We start from the raw sequence: 8902 nt of genomic DNA on the forward strand, positions 1-8902 counted from the left end.
TCAGGAGTTTACAGTTACTACCTGTGTAAATTATTTAAACTATCATTCTTTGTTAGGGATAATGTGTGTTTGTCAGGGATAGCTCCTCAATTTTTCCCCACTTTGATTAGTTTAAATTAGGAAGAAGTTTAGAAAGTTATATCCTTAGTTACTCAGTTTTCAGCTTCTCTTGAGCATGGCTTAGTTTGAGTTTAGTTATCACTTAAAATAACGAAGGAATTAATTTGGTTAAAAAAGGTACTTTGAGAAATGAGCTTCAGGAAATTTGCTGTGGCAATTCAAAGTGTTACTGCTTTCTGATGACATGGAGACAAGTTACCAGTAGAGAACATCTGTGACAACCTCTACAGGAGAGGTTGGTATTTTATTAATCACCGTCTTCTGCCCTTTGACGTAGCACAGACATTAGTCCTCTATTCAGTCTGTTTCCCTCCCTCCCCCTTGGCAAATGTCTGTGAGAAGAGTTGATGAGTTGGGCCCTATCTGTGAAGGTTGCTGTCCAGTCCAGGACAAGTGACATGTTGGACTATGGGATGCCAAGATGGGCTCGGAGTGATTTGCTGCTGCACGGTCCTGGTTCCCTTGCAAAAGGCTTGGTTTAGATAGTTCTTGTAATACACAACTAGAATACTGTGTTATTTTCCCCCAGGTTTACATCTCCTTGAGGAAATTTTCCCTATATTACCAATCAAGCACACCTGGGTATTTGTGCAAAGATTATCCCACAAATAGATTTGCCTTTTCCCAAGGGAGAAGTAACCCCCATGCTGCCTTTCCCAGCCACTAGCAAGCTCTAGTCTCCGATCTACAGCAAAGTAAGCAAGTTCTGTGACCAGCACAAGAGCCTGCTGATAACAGTGATGAAGGCTGCTCTGAAAATAGTGCTTTCTATTTTTTTTGTGTTGGCCCATAACGTCAGGGGTAGATGTTGGTGGAATGGCAGTAGAGGTTGAACCTTCCCGCCAGTGTTCTGTTACATGTTGTTGCTGTGTGATGGGTGGCAGCAGAGGGACAGTCTAATAAAATAGCGCTGGACATAAAAGTGCACATGAAGCAAAGGGGCGCCACTGAATTCCTCCACGCAGAGAACATTGTACCCACTGATGTTCACTGATGCTTGCTGTAAGTTTACGAACATCAACCAGTGGATGTCAGCACAATGAGGCATAGCTAATGGTGGTGACTATGTTGAAAAGGAGTGCTTTCTAGATGACATTTAGCTCTTCCAAGCAGTGTTACAGTGCTCTTTGTATCTGTTGTAATTTCCATGCAAATAAAGAAACATTACTTTTGGAGTGACCTACTTATAATATGTTGAGCTTAAAACTATTCTTCTTCCGATGGCAAGGCAGAGTGGGAAAGAGAAAAATCTTGATGCCACATGAGCACTGTTCAGCAACTGCAGCATCAGCATCATTTTAGCAAAAAATACGAAGCTCAGCACCATACTATGTAGAAAATACACGTCGTCCCAGCCAGAGCCAGTAGAGCACACCAAGAGGAACACAGTGACTTTGAAGCTGTGTACTAACATTTGTTTAGGCTTGCCAATGAAGGACTTTCCATGAACATTTTTATATTGCTATTATTTGTAGTAGTACTGTTGTAGCTGAGGTGACTGAGGGCCTTTAGTAGCTTTTGCATCTTTGGGTGTTTGCATGATTTGTGTAAGCCACACTGTTTTTATTAGACATGCATGCAATCAGGCAGTCATTCCCCATATTTTATTCCACAGAGTAGCATCAAAAGGAATGTTCTGTTTATTTTTCTCACACTTGCAGGATAGAAAATGGAATTGTATAATGACAGATACTTGATTCTACTCTTTAATTTCATGAAAAGTAGTATACTAAGTTGCCTATTTCTCAAAGTACCCTCTAGAGAACCCAGTTTCCTTGATGCATAAAAGATACTGATGGTAAATGAATATATGTAGTGGGTATGACATTTTGTTTGCGTTTGATGTCTTATTATGTTACATTCTTAGGCCGTACCTGTGCTTGAATTTGGCTGTTATTGCATAGCCAGGGGCACTGTGCAATGCAATGGCTAAACAAGCACTGGAATTTCATAGCTTGATATGTTGTGCTGCTCTAGCTTGCTGTTTTCCTGTGTGCATAGGTCTTGCATTATTATTTTGTTTAAGTGCTGTGGTATTGCTACCCAGATGCCCCAAACAGGGGCAAACAAAGTGCGAAAAGGGTGAAAGACGCAGTGGGACTTTGTTGGGGTTGAGTAACATTGAATAAACAGGTTGCTGCTGTGTGCAGATGGTTTGTCTTGGTTACACGTTGGGACAGGTCAATACCTGGGCCTCTGCAGTCTCCCAGTCTTCCTGCATTGATCTGACCTGTTCATGTTATTTCTGTAGCTTTCAAGGCTCTGAATGGCTAGTGAAGAGAGATGTTCAACCTAATGGCCAATTGTTGCACCTGGTTAAAACGGTGGCAGGAGCCTGTCAGGTAAAGATGTGAAAGTATTTATTTACATTTCTGTGCTGACCTTCTTCCCAAACTTTATTTCACATAATCTCACCAGTGTTTTACTTTAATTCCTAGTATTTTTTTTTTCCAATTCCAATATATTTTTAACTCCAAGTGATAATCAATGTATATTCCGAACTTACAAATTACATGTACACTCATAATGAAGGTACTTTGTTTCTGACTGAAAATATAAAGTTCAAAATTTGTTGCATAAAGTTTCTTATGGGGAGATGCTAGAATGTTTATGTAAAATTTAATCAATTTGGTTTCTGCATTTAGAGATTATGAAGTGTAGTTTGTTAAAATACTGTCAAGAATATAATGTAACCCCAGTGTAATTCTTGTCCCTTCTTTTAAGTACCTTAATGCTGCATTTTGTGATCAACTTCATGATCCATTCCTGCTTCTAGAATGTAACTTTTATGTTAGTTTTATTTTGACACAGTACATTCTTTTTGCTCCAGTTAGCAAAGGTGCATAGACTTTATTTCAACTGCTTATAAATTGGGAAGAAGGGAAATAAGGGGTACAGCACTATTTTTTCTTTCTTTTTTTTTTTTTTTTTTAACTTCATTCATGTATGAGTATTTGATCTTGTGTGCTTGAGAAGTTGAGGTTTTGCTGACTGTGCTGCTGCTTAAAGGAGTATACTGAATTAAACAGCTTTTTGATTAAGCTATTTGTAGACAGTTGTAAGTTCATGGCTGTTCCAGTTATGGCATATGTTTAAAGTATAATTTAATAGGATCCCGTTGTTCATTTTTTGGGTTTCTCAGAGCTTTTTGCCTCTTCTCAAAAACTGTAGATAAATTATACTTCATGTATGATGTTATTATAGTTTCAAGACTAGAAATAGTGATGCATTTAGTGCTATTTCACTTAGGAGCATAAAGTTCAGCAAATTTCTTTTACTTGTTTGAGTATTTGTGAATTGGAGGAATAATCAAGGTCTACTCATAAGTATCTTTTTCCTATAGCTGTATTTAAAATCTTGTCCTACTACAAATTCTAGTCTGTGCAGTAATTTGACTATACAGAGTATATTAGTAACACCACTGATTTGCACATTTGCAGCTTCAATTGTTCCTGCTTGGGGGAAAAAAGACGACACAATGAGTACCAGAGCCACTTAGCTTATAGTGTCCTATGTTGTCAACCTACTTTTTAAATTCTTTTATGGTGTTGTGCAGTTTCACTGGTTGATACAGAAATTGTAGTCTTGCTTATAGCAGCAGTTTTGTCTGAGACAGAGATGATAAAAATTCAAGGAGTGGAAACTAACTTGAAACTACTAAAGAGATGAACACTATGAAGAAAAAGAATCTACAGTACCGTGAAATTAAAATTTAGTGGGCAAATATAATTTGTCGTTATAACTGTACCTTGTTATAGTTTGACAAATCCAACAGCAGATACACAAATGTAACAATGTTTGCAAATTAGATATTTTGAGATTTATTCTTTCTACTACTTTGTGGGAAGTTTGATAAGTTTCTTAAAAAAAAAAATAAGCACATTAAAAAAAGTGATGTTTGGCAAGAGAAGAAAAGGGCTTGAAATATCTTTCTCTTTTTTTTCATTCTTTTTGGAGGAAGGTGACATTAATAATGGTGGGTCTTGATAATGCTGGGAAAACTGCTACAGTCCGAGGAATTCAAGGAGGTAAGCAGTTAATTTATCATCTAAATGTATTGTTGAAATTGTATAATTACTTGCTTTGTATCATTTTTATCTAATGTATTTCATCATCTCTTGATTTATCTTTTCCTCTCCTTGTACGTTGTTGAAATTAAATTTTTGCTGATTATGCACTTCTCTAGGAGTCTGGTAGCAAAAGTGAACAAGTTGCAGGCTCCATTACATGGAAGGGAAAAATTAAATGGTCTTGTATGGAGACATAAAGATCTTGATTTTTGATATCTGGCACATCATGCTGGGGTGACGTTAAAAAAGTAGGTGCTTCTAGTCATGTACACTATGCTCAGGGGAAGTAGTAGAGCAAGCTCTGCTTTTTGTCCGCTGTAGTTAAGAAAATGTTGAATTGAAAATAGTGTAGCTTAACACACCAGCAGCAGCTGACAAACAGAATTGCTACTGTTCAAGAGTAAGAATATATTATAGAGGTGAGGTGAATATAATGGAGAGAGCTGCCTCATAATACACTGATCCATGCAGCACTAGAGCCTTTGATCCACTCACACGGAAAACTAATCCTCAGAGACATTTTTAATTATTTTAGAAAGTAAGTAACTTACTTTAGAAAGTAACTTTAGAAAGAAAGTACTTACTTTTAGTAAGTACCTTAGTACTTACTTGCTTGAGTACACCCCTGTATTGTTATTGTAATGCGAATTTGCACCAAAATCTCTTCTGGGTAAGGGTTCTAGTTTTGATTTAACGAGCATTATAGAATGTTTTTGAGTGGGAAGAATTTTTTGGGGGTATTTCAACAAAGAGCTGAAAGAACATTGTTGCTTGATTTTAAATAGAAGAAAGTATAGGAGAAAGACTCAAGTCTGTAGGTAATGTTGAAATTCGCAGTAAGTTTGAATTAACATTAAGAAGGAGAATATTATGGTTAATGGAGTGTTTCACATCTCAGCCTAGACTGGAAAAATTGTTTTTTTTCATGCTATATGTGCAGAAGTAGCTTTCTGGTGATCATCCAGTAACATGCAAGTATCAGTAAACTTTGTATAACACCAGTGTTCCAAGTCATATAGAATCACTATAGGTTGGTATCACTATATAAGGTTGGAAAAGACCTCTAAGATCTTGTATTCCAACTGCCAACCCTTCACCACCATGACCACTAACCATGTCCCTCATTGCCACATCTACATGTTTCTTGGAAATCTTCAGGTACAGTGACTCTGCACTTCCCTAGACAGCCTATTCCAATGCATTGCCACTACTTCTAAGAAGTTTTTCCTAGTATGCAACCTGAACCTCCCCTGGTACAACTTGAGACCATTACCGCTTGGCCTGTCACTGTTACTTGAGAGAAGAGGCTGACTCCCACCTCACCGCAACTTCCTTTTAGGCAGTTGTAGAGAACAATGAGATCTCCCTGAGCATTCTCTTCTCCAGGCTGAGCAATCTCAGTTCCCTCAGCTGCTGCCCATAGGATGTATGCTACAGACCCTTCACAGTTTTGTTTCTCCTCTTTGGACACATTCCAGGGCATCGTTGTCTTTCTTGTAGTGAGGGCTGTGAACTGAACGCAGTACTTGGGGTAAGGCCTCATCAGTTAAGAGTATAGAAAGACAATCAACTCCCTGCTCCTGTTGCTACACTATTCCCTTACAAGCCAGCATGCCGTTGGCCTTCCTCACCACCTGGGCACACTGCTGGGTTGTATTCAGCTGGCTGTTAATTAACTAACACTCTTCAATCCTTTTCCTCCCTGCAGCTTTCTAGCCGCTTTGCCCCAGATCTTTAGTGTTGCCTGGGATTATTATGACCAACATGCAGGACCCAGCATGTGGTCTTGTTGAACCTCATACAATTGGCCTAGCCTACTCATCCAATTCCTGCTGTAGTGTTTTCCTACTCTCAAGCAGATTAACACTTCCTCCCAACTTGGTGTTATCTGCAAACTTATTGAGGGTTCACTCAATCCCCATATCTAGATCACTGGTTAAGATATTAAACAGGACAGGCCCCAGTACTGACCCTGGGGAACACTGCTACTGACTGCTCACCAGCTGGATTTAACTCCTTTCAGCCCCGTCTGAGCCCTGCTGTTCAGTCAGTTTTTTACCCAGTGAAGAGTACACACCATGATCTCCTGGCTTCTCGATGAGAGTATTGTGGGAGATGGAGTTCAAGGCTTTGCTAAAGTCTAGGTGGACTGTGTCAACAGCTTTTCCTTCATCCACCAGGCTGGTCATCATAGAAAGAGATGTTTGTTTAGACAGAACCTCCCTTTCATGAACTCATGCTGGCTGGGCCTGATCCCTTGGTTGTCCTGCACATGCTGTGTGATCTCTGATAAGAAAATAGGAAAAAATTCAAAAAAATGAAAGGGTATGTGTATAACATAAGGAATGGTTTTAGTGATATATGTTTTATACGCTTTCTTTTTTGTTTCCAGAAAAATACTAGCAGTTTTGTAGGTACTTTCTTCCTTAAGAGACCACTTGATTTTGGAGGGTACTTTGCATTGCCCAATATCACTTTCAAGCAGGAAAAGATCTGAGATAAAAATTGTGCTTATGAAAATAAATAGTCTCTAAGGTGTTTTTTACTTATGAGATTGAAGTTTTTTTTACTAACTTCCATCTCATTTACACAAAATACTGTTGAAAATTGTTTTGACAGACTTTGCATTGACTTTATTTACACTTGTTATGCAAGTTCAGTGACTTGCTCAATTCTGATTAAAGTTAGGAATAATGTATTAGGGTTCTCTCATTTGTGTTCCTGAATCTTTACTGTGAAAATATGAGTACATTATTTAGCCTTCAATTCTGTTTCAAGATCGACTTTAATGTCTTTATCAGCTAAAAATTATTGTTATTTCTGAAAGTTCTTTTTTTTTGGGGAGGGAGGAAAAAAGAAGATACAAGTATTTCTAAAGAGAGGCTCCTTAAAAAAGGTAGTTCTGACTGCTGTGACTATTTCACAGGACTTGAATAGTGTTTGTTTTAAGGAAAAGAATAAAATTGTTCTCTAACAGAACTTGCAGAGGTTAGAACCTTCAAGTGTGTGTGTTGTTTGTTTGTTTGTTTGTTTCAAGCTTGGTAAAAACAGGATCATCACCAACAGTTATGATTGGTGGGTTTTAGCAGAAACCATTTCCAAACGTTTTTTGTGTTCTTTTGGTTCTTGGTTCTTAAATGTGGGCAAATCAGCTAGTCAGCAGTTATATTTGCCAAAATGGATTTGCAGCTTATACAGCAGATGCTGTTTTTTCACACAGACTGTTTACTGTTGAATCTTGCAGTACAACAGGACTGAATGTTTCAACCTTAAATATCATCTTAAATTCTGCATGATTAGTGACTTTCATCCTTAGCAAGCCTTTATGCTCTCAATGTTCTCTTGTACAGGCAAGTACAGTAAGTACAAAGACTGAATTTTGAAGTTGGAATCTTTCACAAACATGTGTTCCATTCTGTTGTTGGAGTGTTGGCCTAAGCTGCTCTGGCAAAGGGTCTGTCTATTCTGAATCCTCATGTGGAGTGTGATGAGCACATTCTCACTCGGAAGGCTTCCCAGGTCATAATACATTGACTGTTTTGTTTTGCTTCTCAGACTGGATTTAATACCATACATCTGCTGTATGCTATTCTGTACTGTTTGGATGGGTGCACCTGGGATGGAATGGGTCTGTTATTAAAACAAAAAAACACAGTTCCCTTCAAAAGTAGTGTTAAATATTAAAGAATGCATTTTTTGCTTTTCGTTTTCTTTCTTCCTTGATGCTTCTATCTCAATCGATGTAAAATAATTGATTGAGAGTATGTGTTAATATAAAATTTCCTGAGAAGAAGTAAAATATTAATGTTAAATTTGTAGTTAGCAACATGCTGTCAAGTAACATTGAAAGCTTGCCCCATGTGTTTAAAAAATATTTTTTTTTTTCCTGCAGAAATTAGAATGTAAAATTCTCTTTAAATGACTGAGGACATTTCAGTAAAAAGTTCTTCTGTGATCTCTCTGACAGAGTCTCCTGAAGACGTAGCTCCAACGGTTGGGTTTTCCAAGATTGACCTTAAACAGGGACGCTTTGAAGTCACCATTTTTGATTTAGGAGGTGGAAAACGAATTCGGAACATATGGAGAAATTACTATGCTGAGTCATATGGTGTAATATTTGTTGTGGATTCTAGTGACATTGAAAGAATGGAAGAAACAAAGGAAGCCATGACTGAAGTTTTAAACAGCCCTAAGATATCAGGGAAACCCGTGTTAGTGTAAGTAATGTTTATAAATGTTTTGTTTGTAATCTGAAATGTTGTAGATTTTGACCATTTTGACCTTCAGTATACCTTCTGATGAAGTATATGTGTATAGTGTAAATATAATGTACAATAACAGTATATTTTAGCATTAAACAATACTGCAATTAGTTGTATGGTTTTTCTGAAGAATTTGCTTATAATAATTAACAGAGCCTTTTCTTTTTTTTTTATTTCTTGTTTCCTGCTTTCCCTCTTGAAGTGTATGTGGTTTCACATTCACTGCATCTGACTTCCTAGTCTTTTTCAGGGATATTTCTTTATCTTCTCTTTCAGTGTTCATAAAAATACACTGAATTTTTAAATTATTTTCTTAACTCTTGAAAATTTAAGTAATACTTCAAATGATATGGTAGGTTAAAGGCTGCACAAACCTGAAATTACAACTTCTTGTAAGAATGTTGTTACTAAAGGCTGTGGGGAGACCTCATTGCAGCTTTCCAGTGTTTA

General features: G+C 37.4%; 1 protein-coding gene across 5 annotated transcripts in view; it reads left to right on the forward strand.

The window, feature by feature from the left end:
• ARL13B (ADP ribosylation factor like GTPase 13B) overlaps positions 1–8902 on the forward strand; it is a 47017-nt gene that overhangs the window by 2714 nt on the left and 35401 nt on the right. For 3 of the 5 annotated variants that reach the window (XM_052665831.1, XM_052665822.1, XM_052665841.1), the window contains exons 2-4: positions 2372–2462; positions 4078–4148; positions 8158–8407. In XM_052665831.1, coding sequence (XP_052521791.1) covers positions 2404–2462; positions 4078–4148; positions 8158–8407 — 380 coding nt within the window. In that variant the 5' untranslated portion in view covers positions 2372–2403. Of the gene's footprint in view, positions 1–2279; positions 2463–4077; positions 4149–8157; positions 8408–8902 lie in introns of those variants that run through there. The other 2 variants (XM_052665811.1, XM_052665802.1) reach the window with 2 other exon arrangements.

Source organism: Tympanuchus pallidicinctus, unplaced genomic scaffold, assembly GCF_026119805.1.
Source record: "Tympanuchus pallidicinctus isolate F22 unplaced genomic scaffold, pur_lepc_1.0 scaffold10, whole genome shotgun sequence".
NCBI classification, from domain to species: Eukaryota; Metazoa; Chordata; class Aves; order Galliformes; family Phasianidae; genus Tympanuchus; species Tympanuchus pallidicinctus.